Genomic DNA, 24,727 nt, shown 5'->3' with positions numbered 1-24,727 from the left:
TGTATTTCTAGAAATATTTTAAAACTCTCATTAGCTGTAAATGTAAATTTTCCTGCTAGCAGCAGGTCTTTGGTCCACTAAACATGTCACTGCACAACAGAGAGATTTTTCTTTCATTCTCCAATTCATCTTGTTCAGTCTTCCGAGCAGATATATAATGGCTGTCCTGTTAACTACACACACGGATTAGACTCTTCTGATGCTGGTTTAAAGATGTCACATTTAGAAAAATCTTCATAACAGAGTAATAGCCAAAAAGGGGAAACTACCCAAACACCCATCAAACTAACTGGTGAATCGATAAATAAAATGTGTTTATCTATACAATGAAATATTATTCAGCCATAAGAAGAAATGAAGTACTGATTTATGCTACCATACGGGTGAACCTTAAAAACATGACGCTCAGTGAAAGAATCAGTCACAAAAGACCATGTATTGCATGATTCCATCATACGAAGGGTCCGAATAGGTACGTCCACAGAGACAGGACATTGAACAGTGGTTGCCAGGGGCTGGGGTGAAGGGTGATCGGAGAGGGACTGCTAATGTGTACAGGATTTTGGGGGCTGATGAAAATGTTCTGGAATTAGTAGTGATGGTTGTACAATTCTGAGAATATACTGAAAATCACTAAATTGTCCACTTTAAAAGGGTGTGTTTTATGGTACATGAATTAGATCTCAATCTTTAAAACATGTAATATTTGAAATTTTATTTTTAATGTAATTATTATAAATAAGCTACACAGAAGAAACAGACTTAGGAGTAACATAGGGTTAGAGAGAAATGCTAAGAAGTCTGCCTCTAAATCAAGTATGTCACATTTTTATTGGGAAAATTGGATTACTGGATTAAAGATGAATTTTCTCACTTACCTATAAAGTGTAAATCTGGCTCACTAAATTAAAAAAATCAAGTCAGTGCATCTTTTTGTGTGCACAAAAGCAGGTGGGAGCTGCGCAGCTAGAAGACTGGCCGGGCTGGGTCTGGGGGGCAGGGCAGCACTTCCACTGTGACTTCCCTGGTGGGTGTGACAAGACTCCCCTCTCCTTTCAATGCTCTGCTCTGCATGGTGCTTCTGAACCAGCCTGACTCGTAGCTCAGAGTTAGCTGAGATGGTTTGCAGAACTGTTTTCTATCATTTTCCTGATTTCTTTTAGGGAAATTGTTAATTGTTCCAGCTCTGAAGGATTTTATAGACAAAAAGAAAAAGGCATGGTTAATGAGTCTTTTATGTGTGTGTCACATTTGGTTTCTTTCCCTAGCAAAGGTGAACTGAAAAATAGCCACAAAGAACAACCACTGAAATTCAGAGTGAAAAAATGGAACCAATGTGACAGAAAGAAAGGATGAAGCCAGGCAGAATGCCCACCATTATCCCAACATGAGAAAGCATAGAATAGATTTCTTTCCCCCTCCTCCAAAATTAGAAAGTAAAATCCAGTGCGGTGGAATACACTTATCCTAACTGTGGCTTATGAGAATGTGATGAAAGCTGCCTGCCACCAGATCTGGCTTTTAAGTATCTACTAGCTCCCTTTTCCTTTTTAGTGTGCATGATAAACTAACGACCTAAAACCACAGATAAACAAACAGAGGAGCAGAAGGAATGGGCTGTTCTAGGAACAGAGTTATTCAGCAACCTAAGGTCAAAGGATGTTGCTGCAGCAAATCTGTCCCTCTCATGTAGTAAAAATATTAAAGTGTATTAGGTGGCTGCCTTAGACAGCCTCCCTGATATTTGAAAACCACTAAAATATGAGTATGTGAGTATTTTTTAATTTGCCCAGCTCATTATCTCCAAAGAGTTTATAACATCATACATGGACCTTTCATATAAGCAAATGACTTCCTAAACCAAACCCAGAAAATCGGTAGTATCTTCTTTATCCTCCATCATCCAGTGTCCATGGAGACCAGCCGTCCATCCTAGCCTCATCATTTCTTGAACTTCTCACAGTGACCTTCAGCCATTCACTCCTCTGAGTATTCCATAGAACATGTCATCACTCACAACTGCCCTGCTCTGAAATCTTGTTTTCCAAGATTACTTTCCTTCTCCATTACTTTCAGCCTTTTACATTCCTTTTACTGCATCTATACTTTGGCCTCACTGAGAAAGGAGACACAGTGATCCTTCAATTTTTTCTCATTCTTTAAGTGCCCTCCTGGCTCGGCCTCCTTTCTTGTCCAGTCTAGAATCCCAGGATCCATCACTTTAATCATTTTCTTGCTTCCCTTGCTGATGTGTTTTCTGCCTTACCTGCTGCTAATTCCTAATCCAGGAGTCAGTAAACCTTTTTTATAAAGGACAAGACAGTAAATATTGTAGGCTCTGTTGCAATTACTCAGCTCTGCTGATGTAGCACAAAAGCAGCGCAAGACAACATGCAAGCCGAGTAGTGTAGTTGTATTCCGATAAAACTCTATTTACAGGTGGTCCAGGCTGAAAATGGCGGCAGTGGCTGGGTCCTGGGTTTCTGGGCTGCAGCTGGGGCGGCCTGAGGTGTGGCGCCCATGGTGAGGAGGGCTCAGCTTGCACGTGGAAGCACCTCACCTACTTCGTGGCGCTCTCCAGGGTGGGAGTGAGCATGCTGAACGTCCATCTGAAGTGGCACCACAGGAAGGAGGAGAGACCCGAGTTTGTCACCCACCCCCATCTCCACCTCAAGTCCAAGCCCTTTCCCTGGGGAGATGGTAATCATACCCTATTCCGTAACCCTCATGTGAGTCTGCTTCCAACTGGCCGTGAAGATGAACGGACCACTACCCAGTAGGGACCGCAGCACTAGTTTGGACCATTGCTCTGCACACGTGGGCCAGAAAAGTGTATGGGACCTTAAGCTCATCTTCTTGTATCCAGTGATGACCATTACACTGATCTTCCATCCTTTTGCTTATGGCAGGAGACGGCTTAAATAAATAACTTGTTCATGAAAAAACACTTTATTTACAAAAAACAGGCCATGGGCCAGATTTAGCCCAGAGGCTGCAGTCCTAATCCTATTTCAGTTTAAATATCTACCTTTTTCACTCCTAGCCCAGGATGCTCAGCACTGTGGGAGAAAAGCACCGGCTCCTGCAAATCCGGCCTGCTACAGATTACTGCTCCTTCCTCTCCTCAGTGTCTCATCACCCCTCCCTCCGTTCTCTAGAGCGGCTGTCTTAAGTCCTTTCCAGTCCCCTCATGGCCCTTATACCATTCCAAACCCTCAGTCTTGGTGGGTGACCTCAGACAATAAGATACGGAGGCCACGACGTCCAGTGTGCGGCCCACGAAGGCTCAGTACGTTTCAGTTACTAAAACCAACAACGTCTGCTACATCCTTCCCCCTCCTTCCTCACAGGCCCGCAGCACACGGTGACTTTCTGGTCTGGATCCCAGCCCGTCTTCCCCAGATCACACTCCATTTCGGGACCTCTTCCTCACCTCACTGGCTCCTTCCCCTACCCCTTACCTCGTGTCCTTTCCCACAACAGCCTCTGAAATTCTCTGGCCTCCAGTTTCACCCCCTCCAAATGAACCTTCCACATTCCCTGACACAAGTAATTTTTCAAACACATTTATAAAGCCACTCACTTGGCTTAAAACCTTTAGTGACGTGCATTGTCTTCAAAGTAAAGTCCCAATCTGGCACACCTAGCTCCTTGTCATCTGTCTTGGTTTAATTTTCCAGTATCTTCTTCTATTACTTCTTTATGGACACTTTCCAGCTGGGGTTTGCAAGGAAGGCCCTGTGACTGGTGCTGGGAATACAATAATCAGCAGGGCACACATGGTCCCTTCCCTCGTGAAGTTGATATTTTACATGGGTGGAAGGCGGGGAATTAACAACTTTGTGCTTACGTAGTTATATTTAATTAGAATGACAACACGTGCCAGGAAGGATGATTACAGGTACTAACACAGCACACAGCTGGGGGGATTTGAAATAATCTAGGGGACCAGGAAATCTTGAAGAAGTGAGCTGACCTATGAAGGATCAGCAGGAGTGAGCTAGGGAAGGGGTGGGTCAGAAGTGTTCTGGTCAGAGGAAACAAGAGTAAAAAGGTGGTGAAGTCACTTAGTTTATCTGACAAATGGAAAGAGCACCAGGCTTCTGAGAGAGGAAGCAGCCAGACTGCATGAAGCCCAGGAGGCTCTTTGATCTTTAGGAACAGGAGGCGCAGTCCACGGTTTAAGTGGGGAGTATCAGTCATCAGGTCACCCTGGCTGCTCCATGGAGAATGAACTGGAGGTCCTCATAACCTCTTTGGTCAGCTGTGCCCTGAATTATTCCTCAGCCTGAATGCCCTTTCTATAAGGATAAGGGTCTACTTGTTCCTGAGAATAAATGAGAAACTCCTGGGTACTTCTGGAAATAACCAGAGGGGATATTAAGGGTTGGAGGGGGCTGGGGTCTTCCAGTTCTAAAAGTGGAACTAAAAATACGGACACTGGAGTAGTAATAGAAGTTTGCCTATGACACCAAGTACCAGGTCCCACCCTAAACACTTTATGTCCACTAACTCCCCACTACTGTACTTTTCAGCTTTGGAATCCAGGAATTCACTTGATTCTTCTTTATAGATAGTAGTATTCTATTCTGATGAAATTACGCATCTTTCCTTCTGTTTTCTTGATCATATTAATCATGATTAAAGTACCGATCTTGTAATTTCAGCATCCAGATTGTGAGTCTGTTTCTGTTGTCTGTTTTTCTCCTGTATTTCTGGTCATTTGTTCATTTCCTGGTATGCTCAGTAATTTTTTGTTGAATGCCAAACATTATGCATGAAATTGCAGCAGCTCTCAAGAAAGGATTTCAGTGTCTTCTAGAAGACAGATGGAATACAAGGCGATCGCTTTGCTCTAGTTGAAGCTGGGGTTCAGCATTTGAGAAGGCTGTTCTATTTCTGGCTTGTCCTTACTCCTAGAGTGTAGTTCTGATGCTTAGGGTGTAGCTTGTTCGAGGTCCCAACCGAAAGGACGGAGTATTTAGCAGAGCTCCTACAATCCAGCACATCCTGAACTGGAGTTCATTCAACCTGTCTCTTAGCACCACAAAATTACCAGGATCTCTGCTCAGCTCACTGGGTCTCAGAAGCTGCTTCCCATTTAGTCTCTTGGCACCTCATCCAGAACATGATCAGCTTAGCAAGAGGCAAATGTAAGAAATTACACGAAGACTTGTGGACTTTTTCTCTGTGATTTCCTCCCCTCTAGAATATTGGCTCCTTGAGTCCCTGGCACCTTGGAAGCCCCAAACTGCAACCCTATCTTCCAAGTTCAGTGAGACAGCGGAAAGCCCAGGCCTATAATTTTCTCTCAGCTTCTATCGTCCTGCTCTGCTCATAGGCAAATGATGCAAGGGGGGGAAGCTGAGGTGAATGTGGGACCAGCTAAATGTGAACTAGTTTCCTACTCAACTCACATCACTTCTGACACCAAACATGAGGGCTTTCCACACCAAGGATTTCTCCAAGGCTCTGTGCACACCAACTGGGTGTCCTACAATTTAACTCAATTCTGACACTGAAACTCAGAGTTAGTGCAGACCCCAGAGAGTAAGGGCTCAATCTCTCAAGACTGCCTCCCACTTCAGATGCCTACTGCAAGTTCAAGCCTCCTCTATTTCTGACCTGCTGGCTATAAATTGAGGGATCCCATGGTCCCCTCCCTGGGCTTGATGATCTGGTAGAATGGTGCACAAAACTCAGGAAAGAACTTTACTTACTATTTTTGGTTTATCACAAGGATACAACTCAGGAATAGCCAAGTGGAAAAAAATGCATAGGGTGAGGTACAGGGAAGGGGCACAGAGCTGCCATGTCTTCTCCGGGGGTGCCCTCCTCCAAGAACCTTTGTGTGTTCACCAACCTGGAAGCACTCTAAAGCCATTCTTTAGGGTGTTTATGGAGGTTCCATTATGTAGGCATGACTGATCGAATCTTTGGCACTGATGATTAACTCAATCTCCAGCCCCTCACCTCTTCCCACAGGCCAGGAGGGAGGGCTGAAAGTTGGTGTGGTTGAAAGGGGCTTATTACGAATAACGAAAGGTGTTCCTCTCACTTCTATGACTCAGGAAATTCCAAGGCTCTTAGGAGCTCTGTGCCAGAAACCAGAGGTGAAGACCAAATATGTATTTCTTGTTATATCACAGTATCACAATCCTGTTCCCCAGGATCCTGACTCATCATGTGTTTTCTACTTTCATTGGTTTATAATGACTTTTAATAGTTTTTCAGCTTTAATCAGTATTTTTGGTGGAGGATTAGACTAATGCTGTCTACTTCATTATAAGTAGAAGCAAAAGTCTTTCTTGCTAACTGGTTTTAGAGGAACTTCTTGCTACATTTTATAATTAAATGTACTTGGTACACAGGCAGTGACCAAAAATTATTTTCAATTTTCTTTTCGTGGTATTTGTGAAAGAAGTGAACCAAAAATAACAACTTCCCATGGGACAGCCATGCACATAAGCTAACATGGCCATCATAACCAATACTAATTGGTTTCCCCATCAGCAGTTAATTTGGTGACAAAACTAAGAATCAGTTGTATTTTTAGGCTACTCAATTCGAAAAAATTCTGGAAAGAGCAGCAAAAAGAGTTTTTTGTTATTCACTGACCTTACTAGCACCAAGGTAAATTTCTTTAACCTCAACATTTTGGCTTCCATTGTTTGTATTTATATCGTACTTCTGACCTGAATTTGAGGCAGTTTAAAAGATTTATATTAAAAACTTTATATTTATATGAGTAAGTAAGCATCATTATATATAAGAACCAATAAACTAGTCTTTGAAAAATGTACCAGTAAACAAATTATTCTTTTACTAACTAATTAGCTTTATAGAGGAAAATATAATTATAAAATGTAGGATTTAATAACTTATGACCTGGACTCCCAACTGGCTTTATCCTTTATCATCCAGCCTAAGCATTACTGCAACCCTCTTAATGTTTCTTAAGACAGAAAATGGAAGAGACTCTCCATCCCTTTTTTGTAATCAGTACATAGCTCTTCTAAAAAGGAGAAAGCGCACACACCCACGCACACACATTTATGTGTTTTCCCTTTTAAATGTGTGTATATACAGACCAATATACATAATAACCAATTTTTTCATATGGTTTTAAAATAAATAACCTAAAGTTCTAACAGGAAGCTCTTATTTAACGCTAGTTCTTCCTAATTTGTTCTGCATCAAAATTGCTCAGAACTTGTGCTTTCTTAAGCACTTGTAATCCACAATGATGAGCTGCTTATTAGCCCTTTAATAAAAGAGGCACTTTCTCAACTGAGAAGTACCTCCATGGCATGTTTTAATACCAATGGATGGAGAGTAAAAGGAAGGAACAAAAAATGGAGAGAAAAGAAGAAAAAAGTAAAAGAAGGGTACTTCAAAAGAGGTTTTTTGGTCTGTGTTTGTCTGTTTTTCTGTATACTCACCCCATGTGGTTAAGGTCTTGAGGTTTCCAGCATCCATCTGCACGAAGCTGGACTGTGTTGCTTTCGGACGGTCCTTACTGATTACAGTCTCCTTCACTGGGTCAAATGTTTTGAATGAGGGAGAGACATAGAGTGTCTCTACAGAGGCCTGATTATAGAAGGTAGAATCTGACTTTGAGATCCTTAAATTAGGGTTGATCAACTCTTCTCTACTTGATGACCAAAATGCTGGTAAAGCTGTCAGGGTTTCAAAACTTTTTGCAGCTGGCTGCTTTTCTAGAGACATTTGCAAAGGGTTTTCTATTACAGTATTTGTAATGGTACTGTCTGATTTCTTGTCCAAACTCACATTTGTCTGCAGAGATGGGCTTTTTTCTGAGGAAACAGGCACAGTATCTATAAAGTAACAAATAAGAGCTATAATCAAAAAATAAAATTGAAAATACTCTATTTCAAATTTATTGCATTTTCAATAACTGAAGTTTTTAAATGGCATAACAGAATTCTCTCCTGTTTAGTTGTTTCTACTTTTTTTTTTTTTTACTATGTTTCTATTCTGTCTATTTGAAGTACACCCAGGCTACACCTGATGCACCAGTCATTTGGGGGCTGCCTTTTCTCTCTCTCCTCACTGAAGCCAAGTCAAGAAAAGCTTCAAATAACTTGTCTTTAAATATTTCTCCCTTCACCCACTCATCTGTCTCTGAAACCAACATATTTTTAGTATCTTCAAACTTTCATCTTTTACATGATAAACTAGAGAAAATATGCCACATCATACTGGTCTATCCTTACAGAACCTCCAGCTACAAAAAAGCCTTTTTCCTCTGAAATAAAGAATGTCTTCTTGCCCAGTGTCTACACAAGGGCCATGAATGAAAATCACTATGTTAGATGGCAAGTTAATGTTAATAAATCTTTGGTGGGAGAAAAGCAGCAATTTTCCAGAGCAGTTGTGATGATTACTAAAATGTAGTTTCTCATCAGGGTGGGGATCTTTGTCCATTTTATTCACTAGTATCACCAAAGAACCTAGAACATAATATACTGGAATATGTAACAGACAAATGATATTTATTACAAATAGAAGGAATTGAAGGAATGGAAAGAAACTGAAATTTAAAGTGGGTTTGATATAGAAATATCTACCGAATATGAATTATGGGCCTGGTCCAAATTTCTAGATGCAAATTGTTATCAGTACTCTCAGTGCTAGGGTTTGCTCTCAGATAGTTTCATCTGAAGTTGGATATGGAAAGAAACAAAACTATTTTTAAGAGACAGAGTTCATAAAATCAGAAGCATAACCAGGTGAGAGAAGGTGAAAGGAAGACTGTCTCATTAGAGCTCCCACCAGAGAGGAGGATACAGGAATTGTAGGAAGTTGCTGTAAAGTGTTTACATATCACAACGTGCATCACAACATACCTCCTAGTGCACATTTAGATTCTACCATCATCACTGCCAAGCTCTGAATTATTATAAAGAAAAGAAAATTTTCTTTGACTTTAACCTTCCTTTCCATGTTCATCCACAGTCGGAGGCTAACCTGGGCCAAAGTGTTGCTAGTTTACCACAAAATCAGACAATTTAAGAAACCTAAATCATCGCCTCTACCAGGAATGCCATTTGTTCCCAACCCTCTCATCTCCAAACATTTTCATCTTTTAAAACTGTGTTTTTGTTGCTTGGATGTTCAAATATACGTAACAGAATGTGCACGGGTTCTGAGGAGCTAATGGCTGGGCTGTGTCAGTTGTTAAGCCATTGTCTCTTAGCTTCGTGATACTTGGGCTGGTACACCACCAACCACGTCTGCTGTGCCAGCTAACTTCTTCTTAGGTTCTGCCAACAGGAGATGGAGATTGGAAGGCTGGAGCAGGAAGAAAGGACTTGCACTTTCCTGTTGGCCTGCTCCTGACAGCATCACCCCTGCAATGCTTCTTCACTCCATCAGCAACATTCTTTCTAGTCTGTACTTTCCCCCAACACTTGTAGAAGCAGCCTTATCATATCCCCCTTAATAACATTAGCAACCAGCCAGCCAGGATGCCCTCTAAGAGGTCTGGATTACAGAGTTTTGGGTCACCACCCCACAGAGCCCATCCTCCAAGCTGTTAAATTTTAATAATTCCAACCTCTTCCCCCTGCTCCCATATCCCTAGGGCTGGTGGTTTATCCCTGCAGGGAAACCACAGGCAGAAACTGGAGGGGGTCAACACTTGGAAGAAAGGAAGAGCACTGGATGAGTTTCCTGTTTCTCCAAATCATCACCTAAGTTCTAGTCAACTTTATACCATGTGCTAAAAATTTGGCTAAACCTACAGTCTCACTGGCTTAATGATCCAGAGGACAAGATTTGGAGCTACCACAGCACCGGAGAGTCAGGGGTGGGAGGAATTCTAGTAAAAAGAGAGCCACAGAGGAAACCACATCTACTACTATTACAGTCAAATTGCTGATACCAAACCTAACAAAGAAAATCTTCAAAGTATCCACAGAAAGGTGACACACTGCATATAAGGGGAGAATGACATGAATGACAGCTGAGTTTTCATGAGAAGCAATGGAGATCAGAAGACAGTGGAAATTGTGTGTGTGTGTGTGTGTGTGCGCGCATGCGTGTGTGTGTGTATTTTATGCTGACAGGAAAACTGTCAATGCAGAATTCTACATTCAGCAATAACATTCTTTAAAATCAAAGGCAAAATAAAAACGCATTCAGATGAATAAAAACTAAGAGAAATAATTGCTAGCAGGCCTTTATAAAAAGAAATGCTAAAGGAAGTACTTCAAGTTGAAGAAAAATTATACCAGATGCAAAGAGTGCTAGAAATGGGAAATATTAAGGTAAATATAATCAATTTCCTTAAAATATATGTGACTACTTAAAAATTTATAACAGTTTTTTTTTCGGTCATACTTTCCAGACTGGATAAAAAACAAGATCCAATTATATGCTGTATACAAGGGAGTTTAAAAACAAAGTCACAAATAAACTGAAAGTAAAAAGGATTTTAAAAGATATACCATGCAACATTAAGTATTAAAAAGCTGAGTAGCTACATTAAAATCAGATAAAATATTCTTCAAGACGAGGGGTATTCTTAAAGAATAAAAGGGACAGTTCATAATGACGAAAGAGTCAATCATCTGGAAGATATAAACATTATACGTGTGTATATGCCTAATAGAGTTTCAAAATAAATGAAGCAAAACTGATAGAATTAAAGAGAGAATTAGACAAATCCAACTAAGTCACAGTTGACAATTTGATACCCCTCTCTCAGCAACTGACAGACTGCACAAAATGTCAGAAGGATACAGCCGACTTAACAACACTATCAACTACCCTGACTTAATCAACATCTGTAGAGTGCCACACCTAACCACTGCAGAATACACAGCTTTTGGTAAGTGTGCAGGTATACATGGCATGTTTACCAAGATAAACTATATGCTGAGCCGTAAAACAAGTCTCAATAGAATTGAAATCTTGAAATCTCATATTAACTTCTCTGGCCAGGGGAATTGAGATAAAAATAAATAACAATAATATACCTGAGGAAAAAAATTCCCAAATATTTGGAAATTTAAAAATACACTTCAAATACCCATGGGTCAAAAAGAAACTCTGTTAAAATAACCAGTGCTGATTAGACTTCCTCTTCTGGCTGAGATGATTAGGGGCTGGATTTAACCTACTACTTAAAACAACTAAAAAACTGTACAAAATTGATTAAACAGTGTTTCGAGACATTGCACAACAGGCAATACAGGCAGTGAATCCGGAAAGAGGGAAATAGACAAGGTGAGCCCCAAGGACTGTCCCAGGATACTGCCTGGAGAGTTTCCAGGCCACGGAGAAGGAAGTGGCAACCCAGGCGGAGTACAGTGGTATTCTATCCCCGAGTTGAGAGGATAGAACTGGGCGTCTGCAGAGGCCAAGATGACTGGAGTTTACAGGGCAGAGCACTGGAGAGGCCTCTGAAGATCTGCGCATCAGTGCATGCAGGTGAGGAAACTGCCTAAGCCAGGGCAGGCACCTCCCCAAAGGAACAGTGGCAGGATCTTCAGAGCTCACACGGGCTGGCAGCTCATGCTTTTCCTAGCCAGTGGAAGACCTCACAGGACACTGGTGAGAGTAACACACATTGCTAGTGGGAACATAAAATGGTAGTTGCTTTGGGAAACATTTTGGCTGACCCAGCCTCTCCATTCCTAGGTATTTGTATGAGAGAAAACAAAGTATAAGTCCTCACAAAGACCTCTTCATGATTGTTTATGGCATATTTATTTGTGACAGACAAAATCTGAAAACAATCCAAATGTCCCTCAACAGGTGGGATAAACTAATAATGGTATATCCATATACTGGGATACTACTCAGTGATAAAAATGAGTGAACTATCGATGCACACGACTTCAAAATAATTATGTCAGACAGTGAAAGAAGCAAGACACAAAAGTACCTACTGTATGGTTCCGCTAAAAAAATTCTAGAAAATGAGAAAAATCTATACTGGCAGGAAGTAGATTAGTGGTTACACAGGAACAGGGATGGGGCCAGGCAGGGAGGGGCAGGTGGGAAGGATTACCATGGGCACAAAGAAACTTTGAGGGATGATGAATATGATTTTGATTGTGGTTGTCATTTCATGGGCATATACGTATGTCACAACTTATTAAATTATGCACTTTAAATATGTGCATTTATTGTATGATAATTATATCTCAATAAGGCTGTCAGAACCATAACTGGCACATTATTTCCTCTCTACGGGACTCTGGCTGATACAGTGCTTTAGATGAACTACTGCTTTCTCTTTCAATTAAATGCTCTGGGGCTGAGGGAGAATAGAAATAAGGGAAATCAATCAGGAGACCAAAGAAATAATTCAGATTCTAAGATTAATTTCACACCAAAACAAGTGCTAAGAAACTACACATTGAGGTACTGCGTTAGGTTTAGAGGTACAAAGATGTAAAAAAGGTTGAAGGAAGTCTTCTAAAAGTGGCAGTGTTTGAACTGAGCTGAAAGGGTGAGACAGAGTCAACCAGGATGAAAAAGACAGGAAGCTGGTCCAAGTAGATGGGACAACCTCAGCAAAGGAATGAGGACTGTGGACAGTGTAGTGTAGGGGAAAGCAGGGCAGATACAAAGCATTCAGTGTTACTACTGCGAAGTGTGTGAAGAGTGGAGGAGTTAAATCTGGAGAAAAAGGAAGGAGCTGGGTCTGGGGGACCTCTTGACTGACAGGCAGGAGTGATGAGGAAGAATGAAAGTGAAATCTTAAGATTTCACTTTGAAACCTTGAAACTCATTCCTCTGTAGCTGCCTCAAGTGAACTTTGATGGCTCTCCTCCATCTCTCCAAGCTATCTTTTCAACATTCTTCCCTGACTCTGTTTCCTCTAAAATGTAGACAGTCTATCCCTGGCCTCTTTCTCTTCTGCCTCTACAATATCCCAGGGCGATGTCGTCTCTTACTGTACTTCAAGTAGGACGAGATGTATCACCTGCGTGCAAGTAATTCCCACATTGTGATTCTCAGCTCTGACTTTGGCTGAGTTCTAGCCCCAAATACCTACCTAGTCCTCTGCACAGGGCAGTCCCACTACCCTCCAGCCTCCTCACCGTTGGGTGTCTGTTTTACTTCTATTAATACGACCATCAAGCAGGGAGGGTATAGTTCAGTGGTAAAGCATGTGCTTAGCATGCATGAGGTCCTAGGTTCATCCCCAGTACCTCCAATACATACATACATATATACATACATACATACATACATACCTAATTATCTCACCATCCCCCCCCAAAAAAAGAAATATGACCATCAACTTCCCAGTCGCAGGTTATTCTGGAGCACAGTTGCTACCACAGCCTCTAAGAGGTCTCCCTGCCCTGTCTCCTCGGTTCACTCCGCACAGCACAGCCAGAGTGACCTTTCTAAACTGAAAATCAGATCCTGTTACTTCTTTCCAGTATTTCCTCAAACTACTTAACATGCTTTTACAAGGCTCTTCATAGGTTAGTCCCCATTCACCTCTCTTGCCTCATTTGTACTGTTTTTCCTGGAACCGTACGACTCTGGTCTACTTAACATCTTCCAGTTTTTCACATTTACTGTGCTCCCTGAGGGCACCATGGCATCACCCATGCTGTTCCTTCCGCCTGAAATGCTCTTCTCCCTCTTTGTATCTGATTTCCAGCTTCCGGGGTGATGTCCATTAGGTGGACACACATTTTCATGTCTCTGTGTTTCTGCTCATGTTCCCTCAGTCTATCCTCATCCTTATTCTTCTCTGTCAAAGACTGTTCCATTCTTCTAAACTTAATTCAAATACCACCACCTTTGTGAAATCTTTTCTATATCCTCCAGGTTAAAATGAATCCCTCTTTTCTTTGCTTTTGCATAACACAATGTGAATATTCTTATTTCCACTTATTTCTTTATTTCAAATATTATTCATTCATTTGACAAATGTGTATTAAGTATGTGGCAGGCACTAAGCTCTGGCGCCAGCAGTAAACACCTGTTGTTGATGACTTTTTAGAACTCTTGTTTATAGCTCTGTCACCCCAGTAGGCTGTACACCCCTTCAGGACACACACCTTATTCAACTTGTTCAACCCGTAAGTGACCAACGGAATATCTAACAGTCACCTGATAAATGTCTGGATGATCTATCTAGCCTTTAAAAGAAACCTGACCGTGGGACAGGAGAAGTCTTAGAGGACGTTCTCATTCAGTCCCTTCGTGATTTACACAAGAACCTGAGACTTCCAGAGATTAGGTGACTTGCCGGGATCACATAATGATTCAAGGGCAGAAGTAGGACTAGAACCCCAGATTCCTGAATTCTAAATTGATGCTCCTCTCACTAGGGGAATAAAAATAGGAGCAAAGAGTGTGGTAGAACCAGCTGCACCAGGCACTTCTTTACTAACAGTCATTCTAACTGTTCATAACTGGGAAGCGGCTGGAGCTGACCTTGGGAGCAGGCCACGTGTCCCTGGGGCCGCCTATCGAGATGCAGGGCCATGTGCAGGAGGGCTGCCTTAAGTACACAGTTGGCCTGTGTACCTGTGTCTGTCCATCTTCTCCCAGGAAGGGGACTGAGGTAGATTTTTTTTCTTGGATTCATATAAAGAACAGACAGCATTTATGGAAATTTTTCTGAAGTCCAGGAGAGCTTGTGGGGATTTGAAGGAGAACAGCAAGAAATTTGTCTTTTTATGTTTGAACACAAAGCACATAAATGGATACTCTGTAAACACTAAAGGGATTTTTTTCATGAGGGCATCCCAACTTTCTCTGGGAGAGAATTTCTCTGAGTTCCACTGAAAAGGCAGAGGAGTACAGAGTGAATTAATCTGGTTGGCTTGCCAGTTTCTCATTTTCTTTCAATTTAAACCTGAATGTCAAAAAGCTTTGTTCTCAAGTATCTATCCAGCAGACTCTGGATGGGAAGCCCAGTATCAAATTATGACACTGTACCCAGTCTCTTTATTGTACAATGCTTTACACCTGCTCTATACTTGATTAATGCAAAATAGGACCTTGAAATGTCAGTCATATTAAAGTTGGTTTGGTTATTCTTGATAGTTATCTTTAGGAAGAAGCTTATTCCCTGTGTAAGACATCAGACAGAAAATTTAAATACAGGCTATCACCAAAATGCCTGAAGCAAGGAAAAGAAGAACAGCACACCTCCATGTTTTGAGCCTAAGGACAAAAGAGAAACAGCTATGCTGTCGAAGGTACTGAAACTGTTTTTGCTAGTTTGGAGATGATGATGAAGTCATTTTTGAAAGAGAACTTCAAATTTAATTCTGAGTTGAGAGACTTCGCCTACAGATAGGAACAGTCCAATACTGGTAACTGTTTTTCATTTTTCAGTAATTCCACTGCCTTGTTTCAGGTATATAATCACTGCAAATTACTTTATATTCTATTATATTGTGAATCTAACAATGGGTGTTATATTCCAGCAGAGCTACTGCTGTGATCAATTCCCCTGTTGGTCTGATACGTAGTATCCAATTACAGCTACAAAGCAGAGAGCTGGCAAGCATGACAAAAGATGGATGCCAAAATACTTCTTCCTGTAGTTTAAAATCGTATAACCAAAGGGGCTGCTTGCTACTTTAGTAATTATGTTAATCAAAGGAAATATGATCTGAAGATAATAAGGCCATTTTGCTAAAAGGCCACAGTTATAAATTACTAACATAGAGGGGTGATTTGAATTGCTCTTTAATATATTAGTCTAAAGTAGACAAGCCATTAATTTAAAATGGATATTTAATGTGAAACTTAAATAACATATTTGACATGAAAATCTTAATTTGCCTTACAGTATAAAGCCCCAAATAATCATATTAAATTAGTATAGCTATAATCTCCCTAAGATCTGTGTGTGTTAAGTGTGTGTATGCATGTGTATGTGTGTGTATGCATGTGTATGTGTGTGTATGTATGTGTGTGTGTATAAACATAGTTGTAAGTTCTGAGAATTTTTAAGTCATCTATCATTATATTTAACTGTAGTATATATTATATTCAAGTGTTAAAATAAGAAAACATATTTGGAAAATACAGCTATGAAATATGCCAAGTATATTTACTACTTCTTTTGATATAAATTGGATATAATGGTTTAATTTCTCAGAAAAATGGAGATATGGACACATTTAAATGTGTTTTTCCTTAAAAAAATCTTTAAGTGGAATAGCTGAAGACTTTCAGGCCACAAAAATGAATCAGAATGGATTATAAAATAGGTAAGGGACACTCATTATCAAATTTTAAACCATAGTTATGGTTCCACCAATAATAAAAACCATAATTTTCCTCAATAGATTATCCTTATCAAAACTGAAGCTGGAAGTGTCTTTGGTAGCGGTCATTATCTATCTTAATGTCTGTCTTAATTTAGGCTAGAGTTTAAGTGGAACCTGGTCTCTGACATGCTAAGGTCTCCACACATTACAGAGCACACTTCAGGCTGACTGAGATGGGCAGGTGCCTGAAAGCACAAGTGTCTGTGATCATCCAACCAAACCTTATAATGAAAGTAAAACCCTACAGGTGACACTATGAAGCTAAATTGGGTCAGAGGTTCAATTCTGACATGAATTAAACATACAAAATGTTTGAAGTGGTACCCAGCACACAGTAAAAGAATATAGTTACTGGGTATTGTTATTACGGAACAGACAGTCTGAAGAAGTGGCTCACAAGGGAGTCCCAACCACAGCCCTGGCTGGAAGCAGACGGGAACCTGAGCATACCAGGCACTCTCCTGCCCCTCGCCCCCTACAGAACTTTCTGTATTCACAGACCACAAGCAGGACGCATGCCCTTCGTGCCCACTGGCTTTTGTATTTAAGGCCAAGAGAACTGGTGTGCTGTGGAAAGAGGATGAGGAGATGAATTACAATTCTCAAACATTTTCCCCATTAGATGTACAGACCAATAATAAACTTTTTTACCTCAATACTGAGTAAAACTCATGTCTAAGCTTGCAATACTGCAGCAAACCTTTAAATATCATTTAAATTGTGAATTCAAATGAAGTGCTATTTCTCATGAATGCTCTACTACTCAAAATAAGCAGACACAAAAAAACTTCACCTATTAAAACTTCACATATTGTATATGTCCCTTTGGGAAACATCTTACTGAATACCCAAGATGACAGCTACCATTTCTCTTCCCGCTGGCAGACGGGGATGGGATGGGCCATGTTCTTATAGTGCTCTGCTTATATATACATATATATATAGATGTATATATATATATATATATAGATGTACAATATTATGTTAGTTTCAGGTGTACTATGTAGTGATTTGACATTTGCATACATTATGAAATGATCACCATAAGTCTAGTAACCATCCATCTCCATAGAAAGTTATTACAATATTATTGGCCATATTCCTTATACTGTATATTACATCCCCATGGAGTATTTATTTTATAACTGAAGGTTTGTACCTCTTAATCCCCTTCACCTATTTCACCCACAGCTTGTATTTTAATAAATGACTTAAAGAACTATATTGTAAATTTATCTGTGTAATGTTTCATTTGCTCTTTTTATTCCAGCATCTTCCACATATTTTCACTCATTCATTTATGCAATAAATACATTGAGGATCGACTATGTACTAGGCACTGACTGTGCCTGCAAATACAAAAAAGTCAGCAGAATTAGACCCGCAAAGCCTTTAGACATTGTTAATTCACTGGAATTACAAAACACAGAAGATAAAATCACCATAGATATATTTGATTTGTGTGCATATGTATGACTGAACTATTATGCTGTACACCAGAAACTGACACAACATAGTAAACCGACTATATTTCCATAAAAAAAAAAAATCAACTCCAAAAAAAATTAAGAAAACTGGGAACTGGAAGACAGGGACAAAGAAATCATTGAAAAGTAGAGCACACAGATGAAACAAAAAGAAAACATGGATGTGAGGGGTGAGAAAGTTTAAATCAATCTAATCAGAGTCCCAACTCTCCTTCCACTCTCGAATTCCCTGCCCCGTGACAGGTCAGCCATTCTTAATTACTCGAAAGGCACCCCCCGCCACACACAGGTGCTGTCCCACCTCCTGGTCTGCTCTGCGCTTTCACTTTCCTTTCCTTCAGTCTTATGGGACAAAGCAGCTTACAGGTCAAAGCCCCTCCTCTGAGCTCTGCTCTTCCCGGGTGCTAGAACAGAGAGAGGGGAGTAAGGCACGAGTCTGTCTCTTCCCCACCTGCCCCCTGTTGTGGCCACACATTTATGGTGGTTGCTGCTTCTTTGGCTACGATGGGCACCCATCCTCTCTGCATGGCAGGTACCCCAACACTGACTCCCTCATGAGGTGAGTATGAGTGTACCCTGGGGTGCCCCTAATGACACCATTTCTGAAGGTGGGACATCAAGGTCTGGTTCGGCTTATTCCAACCACCTCCTGCTGCCTCCCCGCTGCAGTCCCACTGACTTCCAGTCTAGCACCTTGGGTCTGAAGTGCGCTAGAATCCCCTCCTCCTCCCTTCTTCTCTCCAGGGTGACTGACCACTTCTGGAGAAAATTCACAACTGTGAACCTGGGAGTCGCCTGGGTCCTCAGAGCTCTCCTGTTTCCCTCAAAGACAACTCCAAACCTTCGCTGCTCTCCTCAAGCAACTTGACCTTTTTTCTCTCACTTTTAGAAGATGATTTTCACTCCACTTGTCAAGAAAAGAGAGACTTTTAAACTGATCTGATTCAGCTTCTTGCCTGAATTGATCTGATTGGTCCACAACCAATCCTTACACCCAACCCTTCAGTCCTGAAGTTCAGAAACCCCTCTTACCAGGCCTGTCCTGCCATCCGTGTCACTGAAACACCCACACAAGTCACTTCCTCTCTTTCTAGTCTTCACCTTCTTTTCTTATTAGCTTCTCCTCTCAGCTCACAGATGCCCAGTCTCTTCTATTTTAAACACTTCTTCTCTGGGCCCCTCTGATCGTTGTTCAATCTTTCTCCTGCTCCCCTCACCCAAACACACTGAAAAATGATTTTTCCCCAGCTGAATCCACTTCCTTCTTTCCTGTTCAACTCCTCAAAACACTATAAGCTGGCTTCCATTCCTATCTTTCAACTGAAGCTGCCCTCTGGGAGGCTAGCACTGACCTCTTAACTGCTGAATCCAATGGAAATTTTTCAGTCCTTATGTCACAGGAATTCTCTGTGGCATTTAAGATTGATTAGCCTTTCCTCCCTCTGCATCCTTCATTTCATACCTTCATTCATTCAGAAGATATTTATTAGGCCACGTGTCACACACTCTTCTAGGTACTAAAAATACAGCAGTGTATGAAAACAGCTATATCCTCTTGCAGCTCACATTACAGTGGGGGAAGAAGAAATTAACAATTAGGTATTTAGATATAGTAAGTCAGATGGTGGTCAAGTCTATGGAGGACAATGAAGCAGTTAAGGAGGGTTCAGGGAGTGCCAGGGAATGGGCAGGCTTGTGGGGGAGGGGTGGGGGACAAGACTCACTGTTAAGGTGACATTTAAGCAGAAAACTGAAGGGGGTGAGAGAGAGACGCATGCGGACAAGTGGAGGGCAGAGTGCTCCAGTTGGAGGGAAGAGTCCCTGTAGAGAGGGAGAGGCAGGAGGGTACCTGGCATGTCCCAACACCACCAAGGGGTCTAAGGCAGCTGTGCAGAGCGAACAGGGAGGAGGAGAGGGGGGAGAGGAAGGCAGATCAGAGGGTCCTTGTGTGAGGTGAGAAGTCCCTGGAGGGATTTAAGCAAAGGAATGATACAGTATGACTTCTTTTTTATAAAATCACTTTGGCTTTTATGTAAAGAAAGGCTACAGGGGGCAAGGGGAGGAGCAGGCCACAAGTTAGGAGACCGCTTCAGTAACCCACCTTAGCCAGACTGGTTGACAGGACCAGGACAAGCAACAGAGGTGGTCTGATTCTAGATATACTTTGAAGGTAGAATGGATATGAGAGAGAAATAAGCCAGGGGTGACTCTGAAGGGTTGGGCTGGATGCAGTTCCAGTCCAGCTGGCTGTACGTGAGGCTGTCCTCACAGGCCTCTAGCATCTTTCTGCTGAGGCCTTCCTGCCGTCCAGGCCGCCCTACTGGACCGGCAGCTCTTGCTCCTCCATAACCCCCATCTGGGCAGCCCATGCTGTGATCAGCTACGGGTCACAGGCCATCACCAGGCCTCTGTGGTTTTACCACCAAAGCTACTGGTCAGCTTTTCCCTCTCCCAGGCCAGAGTCAGACTCTGACTATAATCCTAGGCATGAGTCAGGCACTGGTCTCCAGTTCCAGGGAATGTACTTGAAAGCCTCTCTCCCTGGGGCTGGGGTTAGCAAGGAGCAGTCTTCTCACTGCTGCCCCATAGGGGGTTGCGTGGAGACTCAGAGCATGATAACAGCTGTCGTCCGAGAAATTTCTTCACCAGATTCTCCCTCTTCCACCACAATGTCCCCCTTAAAAGGTTCCAAACTCTGTGTGTGTGTTTGTGTGTGTATGTGGTGAGGTGAGGGTGGGGCTCAAGAGTCACAGAGTAGGTTTTCACCCATTTCCTTTAACAATCTCCACATATGGATTTGATATCTGGTATCTGTTTTATTATTAGTTTCTAAAGCAAAAGAGAGTCAGAAAGAGTCCATTTTAACATCCTATTACACATACGTAGTCTGGCTGAGTCCAAAGTCACTGTATTGACCCACCTCCTGAATTATTATTCAGAGACTTTAGAACCCTATAACTAATTTACCCTTCTCCTCAGTCACATGCTGTTATAACATCTAGCATTTCAGTTCTTTTTCAAACACCAGAAATTACAATTATTTTACATTACTTTTTATTTTATTACTATTTTTTCAATGGAGGTATTGGGGATTGAACTCAGGACCTCGTGCATACTAAGCATGTGCTCTACCACCAAGCTATACCCACCCCGCCTTCCAATACTACAAATTAAATGTTATAATTAGTTTTTTAAACTACATCTGCTCATATTCACCTGTACGTTTACCGATTTCTTTGCTCACCATTCCTTCTTACACTCTGACATTAATTCTGGAATTCCTGAAATACATGGTTACAAGTTCCTGAGGGCCTGTGGTGGTAAACCCAGCTTCTGTTTATTTCAGGTGTCTTTTTTTGAAAGGAACTTTACTTCATTGTTTTTCTTAAATGATTACACACTTTAGGTTGACAGATATTTTTTCTGAAAACAGAAAGATATTATTGCCTGTCTTCTGGCTTCCAGTGTGGTTGCTGAGAAGTTTGTTTTGTTATTCTGTCACAGAAATTTGCTTTTCTCTCTTTCTTTACTGCTCCACAGGTTTACTATGATATGAGAGTTTGCAGTTTTAGCTCTGTATCCTATTGGTATATAGTGTGCTTCCTGTACCTTTGGATTCATGTCTTTCATCACTTCTGGAAAAATTATCTCCCCCCATCTTATCAAATACTACCTCTCTATCTACATATATATTCTCTCCCTCTGGGACTCTGATTGGTTATATTAAACTTCATTTATCATTTATGTCTCAAGTTTTCTTTAGTATTTTCCAACTTCTTGGCCTCTTTGCTGCATTCTGGGGAATTTTTCCTAATACACATTCTAATACAGTCATTGTGATGGCAGTTTGATCTATTGTTTAATCCATCCACATCCACTGAGTTTTTACTTTGAAACAATTTTATTTTTCCTTTCTGAAAGTTTTATTTGGTCATTTTTCAAATCTGTCTAGTCATCTGTCCCTTATTGATTCCACCTTTTTTTTCTTAAACATTTCATATTCAGCTGCTTAATATTCTGCAGCTAAAAGCTCATGTCTGAAATCCTTGGAAGGTAAATCTGCTGTCTGTGACTTCGCTGACTCTCAGTCAGGCAGGCTTATTCCCATATGTTTTTGGTGATCACTGATCATGACATTCTGTTTGGCCAGATTAATCTGTAAGAGTCCTGGAGTCCAAACTGGGCCTGCTCTCCTCCAGAAAGGATCTGTGTTTTTGTCAGGAGTCAGGTTAGTCCCTTCTTAGTGCTCCTAGCGCTCCACTTAATGCAGAAGTCTGAGGCTCCGCTTCCTCCCCTGCCGCAGGCTCAAGCCTTAGTTTTTTGACTGTAGATGCTGATATCAGCATTCGCCTTCAAGAAAAACTGCCTTTTGATTCCTTTAAACTCTTAGTTCCCTGCTCTAACCAGGTTTCAGTTCTGGGTTTATTTGGTTTCTGTGTTTTTCTTCTGTTTTGCCCTTAGAGATTTCTTTTATCCCCAAGAACCCAACAGTGCATTAAAAGGTATCTTTTATTCCAGAATCTAAGGGTTCTGTTTGTCTTTTAGTTGCAGGAGGACCTTCAGAGTGTCTAGTCCACCACATTGCTGAAAATGAAAGAAGTCAGGAGTATAGTTTTTAACCCTGTAGATAATGAAAAGCCATTAAAGGCTGTTTTGAGGATTTGTGTGTTTCACAGATCACCATGGAGATTATATGGCAGATAGACAGGGGTGAGTTTAAGGCAAAGAGATCACTGACAAAGGTAATCTAACAGTGCAGGCTACACACAGATGACAAGGGCCCACACAGGAGGGATAGATATGACAGTTAAAATGATTATCATAGAAGTGTCACAATTTAGTGATTAAATATTTCTGAATAATAAAGCTTCTTCCAAGTTTATAGGTAGCAAAGGATTGGTAACTATCATTATGAAAGTATTAAGCACTCCTTTCTGGGTTTTTCTTTCCTAAATTAATTGAGTCCAATACCTCCAGGAAGCAAAACAACTTTTAAAATCTATATTTATGTAAAACATTTGAACTTGGCATGAGCCACAACTGAGTTATCAAGATTTGTAACTGCTGTAGCCCTTTGCTTATCTTGTCTGAAGGCCACACTGCATGTTGATCCAAAAGAAACACCTGCCGCAAAACTCTAACACACTTTCAGAGTACCTCTGTAGTGCAATAGTGCCATCTATCATATTACACACTCACATGTGGGCACGTGCACACACACACACAAATCTTTAGACAGGAAAAAGGATATTTGCAGAAGTCTAGTCAACCTATGAGAAACTAGGTCATTCACTGTCTACTTCACCCAGTCCTCTAAAGCGCCCATACCATGTTTGCAGAAGACAATAATATGAAGAGGAAAAAATCCAGAACCACAATTTACATTTTGTTAAAACTGCCAACTTCAGGGGAAATGAAACTTCAGGGGAAATTGAACATGCTGGACATGCTGGACTATAATCAACAAGAAGGGCAAAGAGATTAAATACTAGATTTCTCTCTGAATTTTTATTAAGGGATTGGGTATGTTTGATGATGACCTACATTCAAGGTTTGTTGTGCTTTTTAAAATAGTAATAAAATTCTCAGATCTCTGAAATGCACAGCAGACATACCACCATCCAGAAAACACAGAATCTTTAGTTAGGTGTCTCAAGGAAAGAGACTGTTTCAAGAAACAGGAAAAATAATCGTCTAAGTTCCAATTTAGTTATTTCAGAGTACTCATATTCAGTATTTCTGGAGTAAATACAAGACTTCAAATGGATGTCTCAGAGGCACCTCAAACATAATGTATTCAAAACATAGCTCTTAAGGTACCCCCCCCAAACCTGTTCTCCCCACCTTCTCAGTAAATGGCACCATCACACACTCACTTCCCAAAGGCAGAACACTAGGAGTCACTTTTGTTCCCATCCTTTTCCTCAGTCTCCAGAGCCACTGCCTCCACCCTTGGCCATGGTCCTGGACAGGCTGCACAGCCTCTTCACTGGTCTTTCTGCTTCTGCACCCCCTCATAACACTCACTGCCCCTTGGTTTATATTTAAGTAAATACAAATCAGATGGTATCACTCTTCTGCTTCAAATGTGCCCACTGTACTCAGAATTCAGTCCAACCCCCCTCCCCGTGACTTTCACAGTCCTGCATGATAGGGCTCCTGCCTACCTTTCTCTGATCCCCTTTCACACCACCCTCCCCTCATTTGCTATGTTCTGGCCTCACCAGTCTCCTCGCAATTCCAGGAACAAGCTAACCAGTTAACTGGCTGTTGCTGTTCCCTCTACTTGGATTGTTCCTTCCCAGGCTTCTTCATCCTCATCTTACGTCATATCACCTCTTCACAGAGGCTTTCTCTGGTCACCCAACTAAAGTTTAGACTCCCATCATCACTTTACAAAAGTTGCCTATTTCCCTCACAGCTCGTGTCACGCTCTGTAATTACTTAACTAGTTTACTGCCAATCCTCTTCACCAGAACGGAAGCCCCGAGGGCAGACAGGGCCTGCACACTCCCAGCATATCTCACGCCTACCACAGGGCCTGACACACAGCAGAAACTCTGTAAGTATCTGCTGAATTTAACCCAAATTTCTCAAACTTCCCTTCTAACATTTTATTAGTATTTAGCAATTAGCATCTACTTGTTGATAGTTATTTCAGCTTCTGCTTATGAAAAGTAAGACAAACTCTGGGTTTTGACTCTAAAGAGTTAGTTCACTAAGTTGGGGTTTAGAGCACACCTACCACTACAATCAATATAAACAGCAGCAACACTCCTCATTAGCATCAGAATCCACAAAACACGCGGCTTTATTGAGTCGAATTCGGCTCCAACAAAGAATCAACAATGTTGAGCATCCCTCCTATGCTCAGTCCATCTTCACCCTGAGAATGTCCCCAGGCTTCTGCTCTTTTCTCTCCAACATCTTACCAGTTCTGACTCATCCAAT

At 41.3% G+C, this 24,727-nt stretch overlaps 1 protein-coding gene across 1 annotated transcript in view; it reads right to left on the bottom strand.

Annotated features, from left to right (window-relative positions):
• The window catches only part of ENTHD1 (ENTH domain containing 1), a 93,794-nt gene that overhangs the window by 5,301 nt on the left and 63,766 nt on the right, over positions 1-24,727 (bottom strand). The window contains exon 5 of the mRNA XM_010983551.3: positions 7,443-7,838. Coding sequence (XP_010981853.1) covers positions 7,443-7,838 — 396 coding nt within the window. The remainder of the gene's footprint in view (positions 1-7,442; positions 7,839-24,727) is intronic.

This window comes from Camelus dromedarius, chromosome 11 (genome assembly GCF_036321535.1).
Source record: "Camelus dromedarius isolate mCamDro1 chromosome 11, mCamDro1.pat, whole genome shotgun sequence".
In the NCBI taxonomy this organism is placed as follows: domain Eukaryota; kingdom Metazoa; phylum Chordata; class Mammalia; order Artiodactyla; family Camelidae; genus Camelus; species Camelus dromedarius.
The sequence above is the reverse complement of the archived record's forward strand: the minus strand, read 5'-3'. Positions and strand labels throughout refer to the sequence as shown.